General features: G+C 37.6%; 2 protein-coding genes across 5 annotated transcripts in view; both read right to left on the reverse strand.

Moving 5' to 3' along the window:
- Positions 1 to 393: 393 nt before the first annotated feature.
- Positions 394 to 11,204, reverse strand: galnt6 (UDP-N-acetyl-alpha-D-galactosamine:polypeptide N-acetylgalactosaminyltransferase 6 (GalNAc-T6)). 2 transcript variants are annotated; one of them, XM_039652760.2, is made up of 12 exons: positions 10,745 to 11,204; positions 9,760 to 9,857; positions 9,019 to 9,520; positions 7,986 to 8,158; positions 6,683 to 6,832; positions 5,926 to 6,160; positions 3,289 to 3,406; positions 2,862 to 3,062; positions 2,615 to 2,746; positions 2,416 to 2,517; positions 2,101 to 2,259; positions 394 to 1,210 (listed from the first exon to the last, which is right to left on the reverse strand). In XM_039652760.2, exons 3-12 carry the CDS (start codon positions 9,492 to 9,494, stop codon positions 1,097 to 1,099), a joined length of 1,860 nt encoding a protein of 619 aa, XP_039508694.2. In that variant the 5' UTR covers positions 9,495 to 9,520; positions 9,760 to 9,857; positions 10,745 to 11,204; the 3' UTR covers positions 394 to 1,096. The 2 variants fall into 2 exon arrangements, with proteins under 2 accessions (XP_039508694.2, XP_039508693.2); XM_039652759.2 differs by lacking the exon at positions 9,760 to 9,857 and having other exon boundaries at positions 10,745 to 10,996.
- Positions 11,205 to 13,177: 1,973 nt separating this feature from the next.
- The window catches only part of adcy6b (adenylate cyclase 6b), a 31,508-nt gene continuing 21,361 nt past the window's right edge, over positions 13,178 to 23,324 (reverse strand). For 2 of the 3 annotated variants that reach the window (XM_039652432.2, XM_039652433.2), the window contains exons 7-23: positions 22,732 to 22,859; positions 22,482 to 22,640; positions 22,234 to 22,375; positions 21,031 to 21,159; positions 19,863 to 19,891; positions 19,431 to 19,578; positions 19,211 to 19,308; positions 19,016 to 19,103; positions 18,739 to 18,855; positions 18,058 to 18,213; positions 17,722 to 17,897; positions 17,370 to 17,396; positions 16,476 to 16,608; positions 16,105 to 16,368; positions 15,638 to 15,842; positions 15,379 to 15,503; positions 13,178 to 14,806 (exon numbers count right to left, since the gene is read on the reverse strand). In XM_039652432.2, coding sequence (XP_039508366.2) covers positions 14,678 to 14,806; positions 15,379 to 15,503; positions 15,638 to 15,842; positions 16,105 to 16,368; positions 16,476 to 16,608; positions 17,370 to 17,396; positions 17,722 to 17,897; positions 18,058 to 18,213; positions 18,739 to 18,855; positions 19,016 to 19,103; positions 19,211 to 19,308; positions 19,431 to 19,578; positions 19,863 to 19,891; positions 21,031 to 21,159; positions 22,234 to 22,375; positions 22,482 to 22,640; positions 22,732 to 22,859 — 2,253 coding nt within the window. In that variant the 3' untranslated portion in view covers positions 13,178 to 14,677. The remainder of the gene's footprint in view (positions 14,807 to 15,378; positions 15,504 to 15,637; positions 15,843 to 16,104; positions 16,369 to 16,475; positions 16,609 to 17,369; positions 17,397 to 17,721; positions 17,898 to 18,057; positions 18,214 to 18,738; positions 18,856 to 19,015; positions 19,104 to 19,210; positions 19,309 to 19,430; positions 19,579 to 19,862; positions 19,892 to 21,030; positions 21,160 to 22,233; positions 22,376 to 22,481; positions 22,641 to 22,731; positions 22,860 to 23,324) is intronic. The other variant, XR_005618506.2, reaches the window with a different exon arrangement.

The following is a 23,324-nucleotide window of genomic DNA, read 5'->3' on the forward strand; positions in this document are numbered from 1 at the left end:
GCAAAGTCTTCAAAAATTACTGTTTTATCGTCTTTGAAACGAAACCTTCATACGTTTAGATGTAATTTAGTTATGTTTATTTAATATAATTTAAAAAATAAGCATAAACACAACGAGGGGTTTGGGGTCTGTTTTTGTGACTAATGTTTCTTTAGTATAACCATGGAATATAAAATTCAATATAAATTCTCGGTATTGCATTGGACCCTACGATCGGCGGAAGTTATCCTTAGACCATCACCGGAAATACCTCCGTGCATAGAGCCCATAGGGCATCTAGTCTCTGCATCTATGATGGTCTGGTCTCCACAGTGTGTGTACCTTTATATGCATACTCCATATTTTAAAGAGCAAACAAAATCAAAATTGGTTTTGAAAAAACACCACCAAAAATAGTGATCAGGGAGTGTATATTTTTTTCCAAATAAAACATTTGAAAGCTCCAATCTACAGATTCAAATAATCTGTCGTATTTAAGATATAGAAAGAACAACGGTGAAGGACCACAAAGGTGAGGACAATGAAACAGATAGTTACATGTATTCATTTTTAGTGCACGATTTCCCACAACCAAGTTATACAAGTCACATGATGCTGCTTCACATTCAGACAGCTTTAAGTTTGAAGACACAAGAGAAGGACCTGAAACCAATGGTGCCTTGTGACAATTTAGTACAGCTGAACAAAACCCACATCCCCTGCAGCATGTGCAAATGATTTGGATCACACAAACATCACATGTATCGTTGGCAAGGTCGGCCGTTCATTGGCCTTAACACTAGCAATGTTCCAAAAATATTTCATTTTCCATTTCTTTAAAAATAAATAAAACCTACACCAATTAAAAGCAGCAGTAAACATCAATCAGGCAATAAAATGCATCAAGTAAACAATGTTGCTGCCGGAATGTTCACTCTCCAATGCTCCATGATCTCCACTCTGTCTTCCCCGAGCATCCTGATCACCATGTCTTTGAGAGCTTGTGGATATGAAATATCCAGTGCATTTGCTCAGGCCTACAGCGAGCTGTGGCGGCTGGCCTCCCTCTTTGGTCTTATAGGAGTGAACGTCCTTGCTCCTCGGTTGGAGTGTGAGGTCAACTGAAAGCCCACTGCTGGTGATGGTCTGTTGGATTGCAGGGGCTCATTAATATCTTGTCTCCCTTCTTATGGAGGCACTTTCCCGAGGACGGATTCTTCAGCAGTTGCTCCTAAAATAAGCATAAGCAATAAAAAAAGTTACAGAGTGCCAGTAAAAGCGATACAGACCACGTCAGGCTATGGCAGACCTGTCATTCAACCTATTGTAAGTCGATGTACTGTACCATCTCAAGGGTTTTAGAAAAATATTATAAAAGGTTGAAAAAACTACACTAGAGTGAGAGTGAAAAGACACAACTAGAGTGCTGCTTTAAAGGTGATGTATGAATTGTTAAGCGGCCTCTAGCTGTGATGTTTCAGATTGCAACGAGCACTCACTACCGGCCACACTGAAACTTTCAACACAACGGAGAAAGCATCACACAACATGCTGAAAACTCAGCGCAACATTACAATAGGCTACTTTTATCAGCTTGACGTTGAACTAATGCTGCAATCTCACACCATGATAGCGTTACAGTGATTGCATTTAGCCGGCATGTGGCGTTATCTAGCATAAGGCATTTCACTGACTATTCGTGTATCTAAAAGAAAGCAGAGGTCTCTCCATAATTCAAACACTCTGCCATTGTTGATCCATGTTTTATTAGGATTCTTTGAACAGTTTATAAGAACCGCATTTATTTCAAATATAAATCACTTGTGAGGAATTAAATGCATAATTTCTTTTTTTTATCATACCAACCATTAACACAGAATAACTAATATATGACATTTTCAAATATCATCAAACTTGTACTTTCAAACTTCATATTTTTTTATTTGGTCAAGTGTAGATGGCAGGTAGATCGTAACCACCAAAAAAAAAAAAACCCAAAAAACTGAAACGAACATCCCCAAACCAAGAAAGTAAGCAAAAGAGGAAAGAAACAGAAACGGACTATGACAGTAATAACAGAGAAAATTGAGTAATTTATTTCTGTTCTGAGAGGACACTTACTTCTGTAAACACCCACTCTTGTTCAGGAACCAAAGTACTGCCTTTGCCCTTCAGTGTACAGATTTCGATCTTCACAGGCTCTGGGTAAGGAAACGCTTGCAGACAGAGCTGCTTCCCTATGTTATGCCTCAGCTCTTTATGTGATGAATATTCAAAATACTGAAAACAAAACACATCATGATGAACATCTGTTCTGATCAAGAAGAAATCCTCAGTCAAAATGACTTGTTTTTCTTATAACAATTGTCACTTTTGTTTTAAAAGCACCTCTATACTCATCATATCAATGTGAATGACACAGCAATGGTACTATACCTGATTACCGCCCATGTTGTGGCATATATACATAATAACAGCCTTTCCCCCATTGTTATTTTCTCCTACATCCAGACATTGCTGTGATCCCATATTCTTGAGCTACACACACAAAAAACATCAAATTAAAATAAATGTTTGAACCTAGACTGGTTTAAAATGGCAAATCGTTGTCATTATGCTCTAAAAAAGGACTTACAGCTCCAAACTTGGTGGGGGTAAGATCAGGGACAAAGGCTTCTGGGTAGACATTGGTAAGATACCAAGAAAAGTTCTTGCATTGTAAGTTCTCTCTGAGTTTCAGACGTTCAGATATATCACCAAAATTTTTCTACACAGTCACACCAGAAAAGAGTTGGTCATGCTCATGCATAAAGCTACAGTACAAGATGGATAGATAACCACAAACACAAGGTGAATCATCTGAAAGTGAAAGTAGTTCTTACATCTTTGGCCATTTTAGCTGCGCTTTGGCTGCGCCGATAGAAAATCAGCTTGTAGTCGTCCATCCACACCTCAGCCAAGCGCACCTGGTTACGTGTAATGACCTCTGTACCTTTGGGAAAGGTGTGTGGACTCTTGGTACGGAACACATGACCCACGACAGAGCAGGGGATTATCTCCAACTGTCCGCCACACTGCCACACCTGACAACAGCACATAACACACAACTCACTTCAGCTGAATGATGACACCATCAGCTTTTTAGATAACTGATTTCTGTTTTCATCATCCAATCATTTTCCTTTTTCCCTTTGGAACTATTTGTATTGTATAAAGCGATATATAAATAAAGGTGACTTGATTTGTTGTTTTAACATTATATTAGTCATTAATATGGCTGCAGGTGAATTATGAAGAGCTTAAACTCACCCTGAAGGACATCTCAACATTTTCACCACCCCATATCTCCATTTTGTCATCGTAGGTCCCAATTTTCTCAAAGTAGGCCTTAGATATAGAGAACAAACCACCAGCAAATGTTGGAGTTCTGAAAGAAAGAACAGGACAAATAAAATTAATAGGACGCGTAGCCAGAGAGCCAATGTCAGGTCCTGTTGCTTTAGAACAGTTCAGAAAAAACACTGGTTTGCAAATAAAAAAAATAAAAGTATTATTAAATGCATTCGTTTACAGTATTTAGTTCATATAAGAAAGGTTTCATTCATCATTTGAGCTGAAAGTTGAACTCGTCTGTTTTTCTCATTTAAATTTTCTAACAAAACAGGAAAATCAACAAAAAAAAAAAAAAAGGAAGAATCATTTCTAATTTGGAAGGTTTTTTAAAAACAAAAACATGCAGAAATGTGTAAATTCCTGTAAGGTCTGCACAGTATCTTGCTAAATCATGCATATTTAATGTCAAGATATGGGACTTAGATTATAACAACTTAATTGGATATTACAGTGTTTATGGTGTACTCTTTTTGAAAGTTATAACCACACACAGGTAAGGGCCGTTACATAGTCAACGCATCGGTACGCATACGCGTCCGCACGGCTATGCATCGCTACGCTTTGGCCGCCATTATGCGTCGATGCGTAGCCAAATGTGTCGTCCTAGTTTTTGATACGCGACGCACTGATGCGCGCAATACTATGCGTTATCGGTGGGGGCGACATTGCAAGAATTGTACATTAATTCAAATATATCATGTTAACAGAAGAAGAAGGTTTGAATACAATGGCGGGCGAGGAGGAAAAATTATACGAGCTTATCCCCGCATTTATATCATCCGCATTTATACGACAGAATTCACAATCACAATTAGTAGGCTACACTCAAATAAAATTGCGTTGGAAAATGCCTGGAGAGAGGTTGCAATCGCGATGGGAAAGACAGAATCAGGTGAAAACGGACTGGAAAAGTGCCCGTGACAAATTTACCAGCCTGGTTATATGAATTAATGGTTTATGGATATGAATTAATGAATTAAAATACCAAATTAGTTAAAATGTGTAATGGTTTTTACATAATTTAAATAATACCAAATTATAAAAAAATGTGTAATGGTTTTCACATAAAACCAAATAAGTTAAAATGTGTAAAGTGTTAAATAATAATAAAAAACTCATGCTTCAAATCGAACTTTTATCAATTTATTTGTCAGTGCTACCCAATCGTAGCACACTGTAGCCTATTGAAACACGCCAGCATCTGATAAAAAGTAATCAGCCAGCTGCTCCCTGACAAGTGCCGCTCTCCCGGGAGGGTCTGCTGCTGCCGACCGAAAACCGTGGTCCGTCGACCATGTTCTGGTCCCCCACAACGTGCTGCCTCCACTCCACTTCAGTGGATGCCAGAAGGCGTGCGTGGCTCTCCACAACTTTCTGGCCCAGAAAGTTGTGGAGAGCCACGCACGCCTTCACGAGCTTCACCGCTTTTTCAGGTTTGCAGTGAAAAATCTACTACCCCCTGTTGCGTGACCGGTGTATTGCATTTTACGCATCGCCCGTGACGCTTGCGTCTGCTTTAACACTATGAAAGGGAGCGCGTTGCTCGCGTCACTCGCGTTGCTTTCTCGCGTAGCTCGCGTTGACTATGTAACGGCCCTTATAACTGTTGTTGCTATCATTCATGAAAAAATTACATGGTTTTCTTAAGTCACAACACATGCATTATAATACTGTACGAATAACCTTATAATAAATTATAAATACAGGTTTCATAGTGTTACCAAAGTTTGCCATGCAGATGCAAACAACTACAACTTTTCTAAAATACTGTAAAATATAATAAGACAAATGCATGTCATTAATTTCTCTTTTTTTATATACCAATGATTATTTGAATTCATTTCACCAGCTAGTTGAATAAAAAGATGCCAAAAGGAACCCGATGTAAATATAAGACGTCAATGCACTGGTTCAAGATGAACACATACTACCTGATGTTATGAGTTAGCTGAGGAGACATGCAGTCTAATCTCAGTAATCCATTATAAGACATGGTCATAGTAAACTGAGTCAAAGTGAGCTCATTTGATACTCAAAATGAAACTTGATACAACCAGCCAAGTAATCTCATTCATAAAAATCGGATTGACAAGAAGAACATGATCTGGCCTGAAGAACATGAGATGGCATGAATATATGAAGCATTTCCTTAACACAACACACTGCGTTTGCAACGTCCAGTGTAACCATGTTTTGATGGAGCATGCTGTCGAAATTACCTAAACATGGCACCCTAACTTTATCAAAATTTTAACTTTTTTTTTTTTTTGGCAAGTACTAATGAAACAAATATGACCCATCATAATCACACACAAAAAAACCTTCGGGGTGATACAAGACCCCTTCTGATCACCCCGTCAGGTTTTATTTGCGATAATGACTGACTGAATATAAACATTTTTGTTAATAGAAAAGTAAATACCTCTCTTGGGAAAGGTAAATGTTGATACGTCAATCACCACAAAATGAACATGTAAATTGGCAGCCATTCTTGGAAACTGTCAATCTTAAAATAATAATTTAAAATAAAAAACAACCACTTCCATGACTCACTTTACTGGGTAGGTCTCATCCTTGCGTTTAGCGTTCTCGTAATCTGGAATGCCCTCCCAGCCGAACGTGAGACTCCAGTCAAAGTTTCCTCTGTTATGGGCACGGGCAGAGGCCACAGGCTTGTGGAACTGGAAGGTGTTTAAATCAATGGTTGTGATTTCAGGGCTCACCACAGCAGTGGGCTCCTCAACAATGCGAACAAGGAGAGGCTCAAGCCAGCCATGGAAACATTCACCTTTCATTAACAAAAAAAAGGACAAAATTATTTATGACAGCAGTAATGGACAATTCCGCTTCCGACCTGTAGGGCGACCGAAGAGGAAAAGTTCCTTGGTGTTGCTTTAAGGATTTGTAAATGAGCTACTCAAGCATATATGCTAAGATGATTAATTGGTTGTATACAAGGAAAAATTGGAAACAATTAAGTATTAGGTGCAATATGTGTTGCTGCTAGGCTTCATTGGGGCCTACAATGGCTTTACATACTAGCTCTCTTTGTCACAGCACATAACTTTGCAAATGACATGAGTTCCAGAAGAAGGAAAAAAACATCATGGGAGTAACCGTTTTAAGCTCATGCCTGTGTACCTGAAAAGCAGGTTCCTGAAAGACTACTTTGAATCACGACGCAAACAAAAATATTAAAGAGACTCGCGGATGTTAATGACGTGTGAACGGAAACTGGAAAGTCATGTTAGACAATGGAATTGGGTATGGTAAATCATGTTTGAATCATGAAGTGTGATGAAATACATACAGTGAGCATCAAGAAAGGTGAGGATTTCTCCCTCAGCTTTGCTGGCTCCGAGAAGCCTCGCCGTGATCAGACCCTTCCTCTCCTGCTGACGGAGTACCTTTACAATCTTCAATGACTTCACATACTCGTCCAGCTTATCATGGAGGTGTTCTGCAAGATCACACGATGTCAAATGTGGAAAGAAGACATTAGTGTAATCTTGCTTATTTTTGTTTCTTCTGCATGAAGAGTACTATGATATTTATAGTTATGGCAAAACCATTCAAAAGTTTGAGGTCAATAAGATTTTTTTTTAAGAAAGGATGAATGCATTAAATTGATCACAAGTGAAGTAAAGCGGTTTCAAAAGAATTTTAAAAAAAGGTTCCACAAAAATATTAAGCACCACCTGTTTAACATTTACAAAACCAGTCATGTTTCTTAAACAGTAAATCAGCATATTAGAATGACTTCTAAAGGATCATGTGACACTAAAGATAGTTAAAATTCAGCTATAAATATCAGCTTATATATATATATAAATAAAATAAAGTGTTATAACAATTTTCTATTTTCATACGTCACTGCATCCTTGGTGAGAATAAGAGACTTCTTTCACACAAAAAAATAAAAAAAATAAAAATAAAACTGTAACCAACCCCAAACTTTTGAAGAGTAGTTACAAGTTCAAGGTTATATACTGATTGTGTGAAATTCACAACTAAGCTGAAACTTTAATTGTCAACAGTTCAATATGACATTTCAAGTCTAAAAAGAAAACATGAAAAAAGCTTGCTGCACCGATGAAACAATATTTCCTGTGGTAAGACTTAAAGCGAAGTGACACGCTTCCTTTATCACATCACTTGCATTACTTACAATGCAAGGACTTAAAGCTCATGATGGCACATACATGTAAAAACCACAAAAAAAACATTAAAATAAGTTTAAAATAAGATTATGTACAGTAAGATAAAGAAAAGAGAACTGGACGTTATTCTGCCGGTTACACTGCTACTTCTTACCATATATGAAATCAAATCAGTTAATTAAGTTTTGCCATGCACTAGTTAGCTAATAATTTTCTTTCTTTAGATTCTCCTAAAGAAAATTCTCCTGGTTTTTTTTGGATCTCAAACTGGTTCCCTTTTCTCTAACTGGTGATATTTTTATCCACCTGCTGAAGCACTTTCACAGGTGACAAATCACAATATGTCATTAGATAAAACGGTTTGCCATGGGCACAAGAACAAAGATTAACACTACTCCTAAGAGTGGATCACTTTTACAGCAGGAGCTGATAAAGCCAGCCAGCCAGACCCACCTGCTGTGCTAGCATCATCCACCATAATGATTTCTTTAAGGAAGATTGCCGGGGAGGTGTGCAGCACGCTGTACACGGTGCGCAGAAGTGTTGACCATGCCTCGTTATGAAACACAATGATCACACTCGTGGTGGGAAGAGGAGGACAGCGGCGAAACTTTCGCTCGACACACCTGAGAACGACACATGAAAAAAGTCAAATTTATGTATGAAATAAAAAAAAAATACATAAATATTTTTATATTATAGACCATTTCACAAGATGTAAACACTGGTCCAGAAGCACTTCCTGTTTCAGTTTTACATAAAAGCTGGGATAAAATACAACCAACAGAACATTTAAAACTGAATCAAAAAGTGAAACAAAAATCTTTAAGATGTTTTCTTTACATTTGAAATAAAGAAAACAGTTAAAAACTGAAAACAGGAAGTGTTTCTGGACCAGTGTTGTTTACATCTTGTGAAATGGTCTATACACACATTTTATTTATATACATTAAGTCATTATAGAAAAAAATGTATACATGATGTACACCTAAAAAAATGGAATTCAAAAATATAAGTTTAAACACTGCATTTAGCAGTATAATGAAAATGAGGACGTATGCTAATCCTTTATGGCCAGTTACTCCACATAGTGTTTAAATACGATAAGATTTAAGAGAAAACCTCATAACAGTCAACCTATTTTTAAGAGTAACGCAACAGGTGAAGATATGATTAGAAAACTGCACAAGCAGCAGAACAGTAAAGACTCTAATCGACAATGAGTGTTTGGGCAGCATTTATACGGCTTTAGCCCCAACCCTTAAATCAACAGAAGCCTGGCACCTTCAAGTTTCTGTGTAAACAGATCAAATGCATCAACGTTAATTAAAAGGCACATAAAATGCCGGCAAACATAACGCATGTCATGGCTGCTGCCTAACTTTAATCTATGAAGGGAATCATTATGTCGGATTGGGTGGTGATTTGAATGAATTGTTTGTATTCTACATTTTCTCATGGTGCCAAACAATGTGCCCATTCTTACTCGGGAGGACGGGTGTCTTCTCCAAGACTGCGGTGCAAGGAGATTCGGTCACTGGCAAACTGGTTAAAGCAGTGCCTGGTCATGCCCTCCTGCTTTTCCTTCTCCTCTTCCGTAGACATGGAGGCCTTCTGGAAGGCTGCGCCGTTGGCTCCCGGGGCCTCAGGGTCCAGAGGGGGTCTCTCCAGCCACGGTTTGAGCTCCGCCTGAGTGTAGAAGCCAGGGGGGCAATTTCGGTCTGGGGTGGGCTCCATTACCACTGACGGGGGCTGCGGCGCTCTAATTTGGAAGCCCAAATTATTGACTGCTTCGCGGACCATTTCGAAAACCTTCTCCTTTTTGATGGAGAGATCTTGCAACCACGGGTCCTGAAGTGGACCGCTACCAACGTCCCTCTGGATCACCACCAGAATTACCATGAAAAGCGTGCCGCCCAGAATTGCAAGCTTTAGGGGGGAGAAACGACGTCTCAGACGCATTCTGTTGGTTGACCTCAGACACCAACCTGTGTGAGACAAATACCACTTATGAAGGAAAAGCAATCATCACTTAACTGTAAAATAAATAAATAAAAATAATTTTAATAAATAAATAAATAATGTGTCACCTCAAATAATGTCCATAATGTCAACTTTGTTTAATTACACCAACTCCACAACTTGAAAGGACTACTTCTACTCAACAAAGAACGCCTGCACTCCAGGCTCTCACATGGCACACAGCAACAGAGCAAACAAACCTCACCTGACAACAAACACCCTTCTGCACCTGATCCCTCCTTCCTTCCTTCGCCCTGCTTGATCCACGTTGCAGCAGGTGGCTCGCTGCACACTCCCACCACACTAAATAGGCAGCGTTGGAAGCTTTGCATAAATACACTTCACAACAGTGACACGTCCCCATCTAACTGAACATGATATATATAAAAAAGGTCTGGATCTCACCTACTGTTTGGAAAAGTGTTTAAGGGCCATCTTGAGGACTGACGCGTTTAAAGAACTATTATTCTTTACTTTTAACCTCAAGTAATTATATTTAAAGCAAGAAATGTGATGACAATGGAACGTATGGTGTTAAATGAATCAGTAACCTCAGTGTCCATGGCACCAGTCTATTTTAAAACATCTACATCACAAATCCCAAGACAGGCAATAGTCAACAGAGACAGGCCAACTTCTGCTATTCTTCAACGTGGGTGTTCAGACTTTCCTAATCACGCAAACTGAAACGGGTTCTCCTGCATTAATACAGACTTCTGAGCTTAATGGTAAAGCCAAGGCGTGGATGGACATTGTTTTTATGACATAATCAGCATTTTTCCTTAGTGAGAAGTTTGACTATTTCGCAAAAACCCAAGCACTTCCTTAAAGTTTCATAGAATATGAACGTTACCTCGCAGTATGACAACTAAAGGAAACGTATCTGAATAGATATAAGGAAGTGAGTCAGGCATAGTCAAGTTAATGGTTAAAATATTTACAGTACGATACCGATTTTAATCACTCACAACCTTGTTTTAAAAAATGACGATAATTTGCGTCAAACGAGTTTATGTAGGCTATTAATGAAAAAAGCCTATGAAGATGAAACTTGTTCATATCAAGGAGGAGAGGAAAATAAAGCTGAAGTTAGATGTCGTTGTCAACAGACGTAACAGAAGACGTCGAAACAAATAAAGAAAGCACTCATTTACTTAAAACATCACATACATCTTCAAAGTTTACGTTACCTGTAACAAAATCAGTCATTCATGTGCTTCTCAAAAGGCAGATAATTTAGATAGATAGATACGCGTTCCCTCGTCTACTGCTCCACCATTTGTTTCGGCTGTGTGGGTCGATACGGATGTTGTTACTCTGTTACTTCGAGTTTTAGAGGTGTTGGGTTAACTTAGCGAACGACAGCTTCACGCGACCAGAAGCACTGGCCTCCCCGCTTCCCTTTGAACGCAACAGGTGCCATTCGTTCAAATGATTGGGAGTCATCTGGGTCCTAAAGCCGGAGCTCAGCTTGCCTTATGCCAGTGGACTCGAATCTTTTGAATAAGTTCGTTCAGTGATTCATTCAGTGACACTTTCTGTGGGTTAACAAATGTTTCATTAAAATACAGAGTCGTTTTTTTGTGTGCTTGTATTTTAAAAAAAAATCTGAAGCATCATAAGTTACAAGGACCCCAAACACGTTTGTCTCTTTCCTCTAGTTGCTGGGCATGCGTCATTTATATATCATATGGTTAGGCTATCACAAATTTTCTTTTGTCAAATCAACTTAGGTATAATTAATGTGGTTCAGATAACATTTGGAGTTTCTGTTGATTAAACCAATCTCTTTCATTATATTAAATCAGATTTTTAATTAACTCAAAATTTTAAAGCAATTTGCTAACTTACCTTTTAAGGTAGGCTAAGTTAAAAGCAACATGTTTTTTCATCTTACAAACAACATGTGTTTACAGTGTGGAGAGTCATCAGTGAACCAAATTGCGTCAATGAACGAGAATGATTCACTTAAGAGATTCGTTCAAAACAGCGATTCGTTCACCAGATCACTTGACGGAACACTATTTTATCAAAAAAAATATATATATATTTTTTCCTTCGGTACACGTAAACATTTCAGTGATGCTTTGCACTTTTATACAGGTCTAAAATTTTATAACGTTGAATTACTTAATTAAGGCTCAGGAAAAGATGTGGTAAGTTAACAAACTATACCTCAACAAATATAAATTATTAACTGGGATGCAATTAAATGCAATGCCTCTTGAGTCGCGTACGTGTAACCGAATACAGATTTATTCAGACATTTGAGAAAGGCACAAGCCAGCCAAGAGGAAATGGGGTCGGTACTTCGGTAGGAGAGAATCGTGATTACAAACTATCGTCTGACATGATGATACTGCCACTGCAACTTGAAGAAAAGACACCAAGCTGAGCACGGACAAAGAGAAGAGTCCATTAACACAACAATCACTAGAGCCACTCACACACAACAATGGCCTGTCTGTCCATCTGTTAGCTTCGTTTTGAGGTATTAAATTCGCTTCATGTACAATATAAAGGTTAAAAAAGAAAGGAAACCATTTAGCGAGTTAGTGGCACATTTCCAAATAGTATACACTATTATTGACCTATAGCCTATATTTATCTAACATAAAAATTTACCATGTGTAAAAACATCACTTAAATCTTGTGAAATTATATGAGTTTTGCTGATAATTTACTCACCCCCATGGCATCCAAGATATCCATGTCATTCTTTCTTCAGTCGAAAAGAAATTAAGGTTTTTGATGAAAACATTCCAGGATTTTTCTCCATATAATGTACTTCAATGGGAACCAAACGGTTCAAGGTCCAAAAGACAGTTTCAATGCAAACTGTTCAAAGGGCTTAAAAAAATAACTCGTTCATCAAAATGAACAAATCTTTTTCCAAGGCAATTCGATCATTTCGTTCGTTGAATGAACCAAATGACTCGGAAAAAAGATTCGCTCATTTTGATAAATGAGTTCGAACAGGAGAGTCACGAAAGCACATCACAGAACAGAGCAAGGCAACCATTTGAGCTTATAAAACTTAAACTTTTTTTTTTTTATTTGATCGATCGTTTCGCTTGATAAGACCCTTATTCATCGTCTGAAATCGTTTAAAGCCCTTTGAACAGTTTGCACTGAAACTGTCTTTTGGACCTTGAACCGTTTGGTTCCCATTGAAGTCCATTATATGGAGAAAAATCCTGGAATGTTTTCATCAAAAACCTTAATTTCTTTTCGACTGAAGAAAGAATGACATGGATATCTTGGATGACATGGGGGCGAGTAAATTATCAGCAAAAGTTTTTTTTTTTTTTTTTAAAGTGAACTACTCCTTTAATATTTAGTCTCTTATTTAGTATAGACTTAACACTCACGATTTTCAAGATCGGTCAGACCGCTCACCGCTGGTTGACAGTCACCTTTTACTTCTGAAGGTTAAACATTCACTTACCACTTGTTTAAATGAGAGTATTTCAGACTAAACTGTACACATTTGTGGAAAGTGTCTAATATTTCTCCTTTTTGTCTTATTTATGACGTGGCTTTTATGCCAACTCTGCCACTGGTGGACTTGACCATTGAAATACAAATGAGAAGTTATAAATGACAAATTGCACAAACTAGTGTTGGGTGGATAAGGTATTGATACATTATTCTTTAATAAAACACCTAATATGTAGATTTGCCACCTTTTTAATAAAAAAAAAGATCCTAAAAGGTCCTTGTGCCACAACTAAAAAAACATATGTGCTTCTAAGTCTATGACAAGGTGAGAATGTTAAACATACATGTACATTCATATCAGAAATGCATGTTAAGGATGGGGAAGGATGATTCTTGCAACACAATTATAAAGTCAAATATTATACATCTATTGAGTGGGAATGGTCCAAAAATACTCTGCAGCAGTGCTAACTATGCACTTGACCAGTAATTGCATAATTTTATTAAAGAATGTTGACAAATGTGCAAGCATGACTAAGAGCGTTCATGATGAAATGCTGAAATGGATGAATGCTGCTGAACACTGTCAAACTAAAAACGCTGCTGTTCAGATACTTTTGTCAGCAACCACAACACTCTACGGGCCTCTGTCAGCACATTTACTCATATTTACAAGGGTCTAAAGAAGACTGTATCTTTGCTGACCATACTGTGCTGGAATTATATGAGGTCTTGGTCATATTTTTTCCCCATTAATTTCTACAGGAATGACTTAAGATCTGAACTTTTTGTTACACATTTATAAATGTCAGTGAGAGGGAAATGACATCTGTTAACAAATGAACACAGAAATGTGAAAAATATAATCTGTTTAGCACTTAATCTGGCAACAATCGCTTTTAAATTCACTTAATAAACCTCACAGTGAGCTAGTATGCCCTTTAGAGACACACGTACATTCACACACCTTCCACACAAACCATAAAGTAAATGAACATGACTAATCAAATTTGTCCAAGACCATTCTTGTCCTTCATTTGAGTTACCTCATTTGTACACAAAAACTAAAAGGAAAAACAGGTTGATCACTTAATTAATCGTACAAACTGTAAATACAAGTCACTGTAATTAGGATTCCTGTTCCTAAGACCTTTAAAGAAGACAGACATTTTTTGCTTTAGTGTTTATAATAGAGTATGGCCGGTAGTGACAAGAGGCCAAAAAGAAATCCAGACAATCGAATAACACTTGTTCAGACATTTCAAACAGTTTCCAGACGTGTTAAGTGTTCCTATTTCAAATGCTTTGTTCTTTGGTCAGTTTCTTCTTGCTTCTTGATGCTTGCATATATAATCATTTTTTATTTACATGTTTTAAAACCTGTCAAAATAAATAAAGAATTAAAATTTTGGTATGGAAGGAGTCTTTCCCACAAAATAAAAATGAAAACCAAGCTGTCTTCAAAGTCGTCTCCATCTAAGGCAAACGTTTTTCATTAAATCTTTCAGGTAAGAGCGTACCTCATCATTCCCAATAGATGCATATATAAATACCACACATGCCCACAAATGCTCGTGAGCGAGAGAGCTTATGAGTGGTTAAATTTGGATCTGCTCAATCCCGTTGAGAGCATTTTGTAGTCCTTCCTGCATTTCAGTGCATCGAGAGGCATTTGGTCAGTGTTAACTGCAGGCAGGACCACTGTTGAGGAAGTAAGTGGTCATATCTCCTTTCCCCTTCACTTTCACCAGTCCACGACACTCCAGCTGATAGCCCTTACTTTCCAGTACATGGTACAAGTCAGTGGTCACCTGTAGGAATAAGGAACATTTAATTATACAGTGAATGCAATTCTAATTAGCCAAAAATGAAAGGTGAAGTGCATCATTTCTACAGCACCAAAGGGATTTGCAAAAATGATACTAGTTTTCAAAACTAGTCTGCCATTGGTTGGATAAACAGATAACCCCACCCCAAACTCAAGCCATTGTTTGAACCAAGCCAGGCTGGTTGGGATGCCAAACAAGAAGAGTAATGTTTTGAAACCACCACAGAGCCACAGTGTTAACACTTTTTAGGGAAATCAACAAAGTTAATTTCTACACATTTAACAGGGATAGAAAGAAAAATATTTTAATTTTCAAATTTAATTTGGAAGTACTTTAAAAGTAGCTAAAAACTACAAAAATCACACAAAACTCCTGCAATGCTGAACTGCAACTGCAGTAACATGAAGATAGAGGGCAGCACCTTCTTTGTGAATGCAATTTTGAACATAGCCATGATCCATTCTGCCTTTAAATGATGCAAATGAATGGGGGATTCTTGGTTGTTTAGCCAAAAATAGTCTTGTAAAGCAAAGAGTTTATTATGTTGTGATTACCTGGATTTGATCGGGAACACCTGTGCTGTCCATTCGACTGGCCACATTCACGGTGTTGCCCCATATGTCATACTGAGGCTTTCTGGCTCCAATCACACCAGCAACCACTGGCCCCATGTTCAAACCTGTGGAGATGATACATTTGTCATTGTCTGCTCTTACATGGTAGCTCTGAGCAAGACAATTTCTCAATATTGTATATGGTGTCTTCAGAGTATGAATATTTTCAGGTGTCCACAAACGGTGAAGAATGACTTGCCTATCTTCATCTGAAAGTTGTTGAACGAGTGTTCGTTGATGTACTTCATCTGTTCTCGTAGCCTCATGGCATAGTCAGCCAGAGCTAGAATGTGTGAGCGGCCCTCTTTGTCGTACGTGGAGTCGTTCAATCCGGATGCTGCCATGTAAGTACTACCGATAGTTTTGATCTTCTCCAATTGCTTATATTTCTCTTCAGAAATTATCTAATAACAGTAAAGAACGTACAGAAGAAGATTTCAAAAAGCAATTTTTTACATCAAGATAGCCACACAGAAATACGTTGAGATCACATGACCAGCTCTATTGTTTGTATTGGTAGCCTAATTGTAATTCACACAATGCCATTGGTAACTGAAAACGTTAGCTTTTGTGTGGCACACTCGCCTCCACACCATTAGGTGTCAGAACAAAGTCCAAGAGTACTGTAAAATCGAAGAGTTTTCAGAAATCATAAAAACGTTTTACCTCATCAAAGTCAGCGATGATCTCATTGAGCAGTCTTAGGCATTCCACACCCTCATTGTTGGCCTCCAGTTCAGTGTAGAACTCAGAGAAGTTGCTGATAGAAGCAAACATAACTGCCACACATTCACATGACTGATAGTAAAGCTCATCGTTTCGACGTTCTCGCGCGAGGAAGTGGGCAGCCACATCTTTGGGCAGGATGTTGTGAAGGAGACGGCGGTTGTAAGCCTGCAGCTCCTCCATCTCCTCTTTCTCTTCAGTGGCCTGGTGAAGAATGACAGCAGACAAGTCACCGATCAAGCCGGGATCCGACTACTGGAAATGTATTTTCGCTAAGTGATCAATTCAGAGATAGACAACAAGGGACACACCTGTAGCTTCCACAGGAAATCAAGGCGTGCGGTGGACTCGACCTGCTGTGCGTGCAGATAGAGAGCCAGCACAAACACAGTGAGGACGACTGGAATCGACACCCTCAGAGACACTTTAGTCACCGTTTCCTGGCTATGTGGGAAAAGAACGACACAAATAGATCGAGACTGAGCAAAGAGCATGACAAAAGTATTAGGTCATGTTTATTTAATCATAGATTACTGTTGTAGACCATACTACAGTAATCTATATTGTACGCTTCATAATTTACATATTCAATTATGCTTTAATGCGCCTTAAGGCCCGTTCACACCAAGGACTATTACAAACAATAACCATAAAGATATAGTTATACAATTATTCTAAATATTAAAAAGAATAGCAGAGTTCACACCACAACTATAACAGCACAGATAAACTATATCAGATCAGATATAGAGATATAGCCAATCAGAATCCATGCTGCTCTTAAAGGGATACTCCATTTTTTTGGAAATAGGCTCATTTTACAACTCCCCCAGAGTTAAAAAGTTGCGTTTTATCATTTTTGAATCCATTCAGCTGATTTTCTGATTTTTAGAAGAATATCAGTAACCAGACAGTTTCTGCTCTCATTGACTTCCATAGTATATATTTTTTCCTACTATGGAAGTCAATGAGAGCAGAAACTGTCTGGTTACTGATATTCTTCTAAATATCAGAAAATCAGCTGAATGGGTTCGAAAATGGTAAAACTCGACTGTTTAACTCTGGGGAGTTGTAAAATGAGCCTATTTCCAAAAAATGTGGAGTATCTGGAATCTAACAACTCATATTCTAAAGCTCCATCGGTCTTTGAACCATCTCTCTTACAATCATGGAAAAAAATGGAAAAAAGCATGATATTAACTCACCAATAATTTGTTTCATTGAAAGAATACCTGCGACACACAAATTCCATTAGTGACCAACATGACTCAACATACACCCCTACTAATGATAAATGAGCATAAACACCCAGAAAAATAGTGCTACCATAGAGGTAATTCACATTAATTCGCAAATGGTACCATTATAATGAAAGTTCACAGATGAAAAATGAAAATTAGGTTGGTATTTTGTACTGATGATACTATAGAAAGGCTTGTAGTTTGTAAAGGCTGTGTGTGTGTGTGTGTGTAGCATTGACTAATGTTATTGACTTACATGCTGACACATCCACTCTATATGTTAGCAGAGAATATCATTGGTGTGAACAACACTCACAGTGCATTGGCGGTGACCAGCAGGTCGGCGTTGTCCAGGAGACTGCGTAGGGGCCACTCCACTAGCAGCAGAAAGCAGACCTGGATGAAGAGCATGAGGACCAGCTTGCCTATACTGCTGATGTGCAGGTACACGGAGCAGCACAGCAGTGTCAGCAGCACACTGTATGTGAAATACTGGGAGCACAGGAACACAACCAGTCAAGACCATCATACTGTTACCATGACAACAAGGGCAAATCAAGTTGTGGAAATTCTACAAAATTGTTCACTCAGTCTCAGTGAGCGAGAGAGTATCTGAACACAGTAGAGAGACATCATATATGTGCACACTGACCTCGGGTAAAGGACATGCTGAAGGCTGTTCGGGACACAGGAAGAAAGGGTCCCCTGCTGGCCCAGTCAGATTATACAGCAAACACAGCGTGACTGAATCAGAAATATTCAGCTGTCCAGCCATACATTCCAGCAGATCATCCAGGTCACAGGTAAACTGAAAAGATATAGAGAAAAAATGTTTTGAAGCATAACTGAATATATATTTTTTTAATAAAACATTACGGTTTTTTTTTCCAGCAAGTAAGCAGGCTCCAATGTGTGTGTATATTCAGAATTTAATTCATTTTAACAATATTTAATAATCCTAAATATTTCATATAGAATGAATTAATAATCCATAAATTTGTGTCTATATTATGACTGGAAAAAGGCTGTAATCTCCTATTGAGAACTGAAGTAATTGAAATAAATCTATTACTACAAGACTGGTACAAGTGTCCTATTTCCAAAAAAGTAAAACAAAAGGTAATAAGCTTTTTAAGAGTTTAGGGATAACTGGCATAGAAAGGAATGTGGTCTCTGGGCATGGTCATACTCCCAAAAGGTATAAATTCCTGAATGCAAATTACCACTGTTAGCAAATTGGCAACTTCTATTGTGTTGAATTATACTGACAAATAGAAAAACTGAACCAACATTTTTTTTTTTTCATACAGCAACAAACTGATGAGAATCCTACCATATTAACAAAGGCAGAAATGAAGAGAAGCAGAATCGTGAAGACTCCAACGAGCGTGCTGTTGATGCGGGATTGAACGATCCTCTTTGACACTTTCTGCAAGCTAACTGGGAAAAGCTGAAATGAGACACAGTAACAAGAGAGACAAAGCTTTGAATAAATCAGAAAGCACCTTCATTTTTAAGAGTCATTACTTGCAAATTAATTTGAATTGAAATTGCAGTCTAGATTTCACGTCTTGTAGAAATGTGAAGGATCGAGTGAGGTAGTGACTGACCTTAGCGCATGAATAAATGGCACATATAAAGAGGACATGGGCGAGAACAACAAAGATGCTGATGAACATGCCCAGCATTAACGGTGTACTGCAAGACAAAATCCACAACATCATTCAAACATACAGCAAATAAAGAGATCAACATTAATTCAAATTCCTTATTATTATTCATATTAATAATTCAACACCACTCACTGTGGAAATATGATGATTTGTAAAGAAACAATGAAGCAGAAGACAAGGAGAGTGCAGGCCACATAACCACCAAAACGATCATCCACCTTTTTTGAATACTAAAAGCACAGAAAAGGTGTTTCTGTTAGATGTTCAGAGATTTGTTCAGTACTCTGAGGTTGTAAATGTTGTTTTAGCGCTGGACAGTGTTAAATATATGTTTGACAGGCTGTCTATTGACCTTTTTCTCCAAAAAAGGTGTTTGGAATGTGAGCAGGAACTTCTTGACGTGGTCTTTCCGCAGCTGGTTGATGCTGCGAGCATCAATGGCACGACCTAAAAACTCGTCGACCTCGTCCTCTGGATTTAAAGCCTCTTGGGCACAGCGGCTGGGGAAAAAAAACACAGATGACAGCAAAAAAAATACATTAAATGTAAATCATTAAGGTACTGTATAAAATCCATAAGGGAATGGTATAAAATTTGGGGGCTTTTTTATTAGTGGTCGTAAAATTTGCTTCCCTGAAGTGAAACCTGGACTAGAATATTTATTTTATGTTGGCTTTATCCTTGAGTGACTCACAGATTGTGAAAACAGCCTGTGACATCTAACCCATAAGCCCCCACAGAGCCAGAGAGAATGGATTTGTGTCCTAATAAAACCAGAACTCACTTATCTTTGCTGGAGGCTTCATCTATGCCCTGAAAACAGACAGGTAGATTAGTTACAGTGGGCATTAAAAACACAGTGGAAGTAGAAAAACACATCGTGAGTTTCATCTCAGACAGCTCTGAAGCCAACCCCACAGAGCCACTGCCACTTTAATTAACACTCAGGGACTTCGAATTACATTCAGAGTCAGTCAGAGACTGAGAGAGCTTGACAGCAAAAAAAAACTCTTAAAATGAGACCAAAATTTACTTGCGAAATAATACTGTATTTTTTTAGTTTATAGTATAATCTGAATAAATTAACATAGTGTTTAATTTACAGTATGTGTTGTATACATTTTATTTTAAAGAATATAATTTAAAATAATTTTAATTAAAGTTACTCCAGTGGCAGTAATTTTATGTTCGTTTACATGGAACCTCAATAAGTCAAGAGAAAATAAGATATTCTTAAACACAAAAAAGGTAAATTTACTTGAGAAGCAATACTGAGATAATAAATTCTATTGTAGACTATATTTTGAATGTCATTCTACATTATATACAAACAAATAAAACAAAATTTCTTTCATAATGTGTAACAATTTTGCCTTAAGTAAATTTTCTTCACAGATTTTTTTCTAAATTATTCCCCATGAACACTTACTTGATAAGCAAAACAATCCAAGATATTGTATTTTAGTTTATGGCCAATTTTTTAAACACAAATACTAATACAAGATACAACTTTGCTTCAAGTAACTTTGAATGTTTAGATATATTTTTACATGAAATACCGATTAAAAATATTCCAATAAGCACATATATATTTAATATATTGGAAAACCAATAAATTCTTTAAATTTAATTTCAAAATGTTAATTTGAAAACATCATTTTTGTCCATATTGTGCATTAGATTACATTTTTCCCACTCTCTAATTAATACAATCTGACACAATATGTATTTGTCATGCTATTACTGTCCCTGATTTTTTCTTTTGACACTGATGGAAACCAGAAAAGTCACCGCCTGGAAAAGGGAAAAATCAATTCACACATAGGCAGTGCCAAGCTCCGGAGAAAATGGCTTCAATTATGACTTGTTGCTACACTCATAAAGAAGTGCAGGGGAGATCAGTCAGCATGATCCGTCAGAGGCGGAGTGAGAGTGGAAGGAGCAGAGCTCACCATCTGTCTGAAAACTTTGGAATCTTTAGTCCTGGAGAAAGATCTGTCAGGAACCCACCGCGGCATCAGACCCTCTGAAGAGTTGGCTCTAGCGCGCTGCATCTTAGCCATCAAGGCTTTTTCCTCTTTCTGCAAGGGAAATTTGGCACAAAGGCACACACAGGAAATTAAATGGTACTCCAACAAACTCAGATAAATAGAAATTTGATTGATCCCCAAAGGGAAATTTAGTCATTCGTATCAGGGGGCATAACAAAACAGCCAGGGACCAGGAGTTAGCAATTACTTTTTGTTTGTAAATAATAGGGCTGCGCTGGTCAACTTTACAACCGCCCCATCGCGGCGCCCGAGTAACAATGACGGTTGTATGACATAACCCATTTTTATGTATGTGAATGCTGTTTTATGTCACAGGTGATGCACAAAGCTTTGTTTACAAAAGAAATAATAGGTTAGCAATTAAATATTACATCGCAACCATGGATATGTGCCCATAAAGCCCATTTGTAATCTGTTTTGCGATCTGGTCAGCTGATTTTCTACGAATATAACAATATTACAAGAGTTATTCCCAAATCTTCACTCATGTCGGACCCATTTTCACAGAGGATTGTAAACATTTCTTCCTATCATTCACTTTTAATTATTATATTCACATCCTTTACTGTGGTAAAATAAAATGCAGAAATTTTGTTTGGCTTTCTCTGGCAGCGCGACATCAAATATACCCTAAATGCCTTTTACGTGCAGGACATCAAATTTGCACTTCAGACCTTTTACAAAAAGTGTTTGCTTTGGAATATCAGGAGAAGACATGAAGATTTTAGACAATTAGAGATTGTCTCTGTCCAGCACGTGTCCCATAGCCCTCTTCAAGTCCTGAGTGGTATATATGACGACGCATTTATATTTTTGGGGAATAAAAAAATGTATGTTTTTTAAATTTATCATTTAAATTTCTTATATTATTTAGGATACCAATATTTATTTAAATGTTTCACTGATGTAAGTGATAAAATAAACATGCAAGTTTGTTACGAAACACATTTATTTATTTTTAGATATCAAAATGTATTTAATTTAGGTCTTATACTGTATATTATACACACATCCCAACCACTGAACCACTGCCAGCAGTCGGTCCATTACAACAAACTGCCACTATCAGTCAAAATAATGTCCAAGTGTCTGCGTGTTACTGACCCGCTTCTGACTGCAGCCCAACACCAAAAATGTCTCAATGTTGTTGTTATTCAAGTACGCATTTCTCTCCCCTCCAAAACCCGGTTCCACTTCATAGTCACCATTTAAATACTGCAGAGTGGCTTTGGTGATGTGGATCCGACTGAAAAAAATTCACAATATAAGAATTTTTGTGCAGTAACTTTAAATATGAAACTTATTAATACTGATCAAATTATCACATTTTTAAGAGTGGTGTTCACTTTTACCCTGCTTGGCCTCCCGCCTCCATCTGGTTGGCCAGTGTGACATCATTGGACCAGACATCAAACTGCCATTTGCGCAGACCAAGCACCCCACAGTGCACGCGGCCGCTGTGTATGCCCACGCGCATGTTCACGTTCACTCCTGTGACCTCTCGCACCAATCTGCACATATAGCGACATATATGTTTATTAAATGGAAAACCGTGTTGAAGAAGAGAGATCGATACAGAAAATGATGTTAAGACAAACTTACGATATGGCCTCAATCATGTCCACTCCCATCTCCACACAGCAGTGCGCATGATCTGCCCTCGGCTCCGGAAGTCCAGACACACAGTAATAACAATCTCCCAAGATCTTGATACGCAGACAGTGGTTTTCCTAATAATTCAGACATAACACAGCAGATTTAGCAGTTATTATAGTAGAAATCCTCACTAATAGGATGCTATGATGTTAGCATCATTGTGGCTGGCTGCCAGAGTTTTTAGAAGCTATCGGCTAATAAAAAAAGAAAAAAATATTTGTTCCAGTTGATATTACATATTTAATTTTGCATGCTCCTTTTCATCTATTTTTACATTTAGATCACATTTGCCGTCATCTAACACTCCCTTAAAGTTATTTTTTTAAATCAGTAATAATTTAATAGTTAAATTTAACAAAATCTCTAAATGAATATCAATTTTGCAATGCCTAAATACACTACTGGCATTTAAAACAATTGATTTTAGCCTTGAATTATTTTTAATGTATTGAGACAAAATATTTTAAATAAATATTATACGTTTTATTTAGACAAAATTGCCACAAAAAGTTTTTGACCATAAAATGAAAATAATTGCT

The sequence above is a fragment of the Pimephales promelas genome, chromosome 20 (assembly GCF_988280905.1).
Source record: "Pimephales promelas chromosome 20, fPimPro1.hap1.1, whole genome shotgun sequence".
Classification (NCBI taxonomy): domain Eukaryota; kingdom Metazoa; phylum Chordata; class Actinopteri; order Cypriniformes; family Leuciscidae; genus Pimephales; species Pimephales promelas.

Coding starts and splice junctions, on each gene's coding strand:
- galnt6 (XM_039652759.2), bottom strand. Junction 8,159..9,018: donor GAAGACACCCGTCCTCCCGA/GTAAGAATGGGC, acceptor TGTCGTTCTCAG/GTGTGTCGAGCGAAAGTTTC. Junction 3,063..3,288: donor ATGTTGAGATGTCCTTCAGG/GTGAGTTTAAGC, acceptor TGCTGTTGTCAG/GTGTGGCAGTGTGGCGGACA.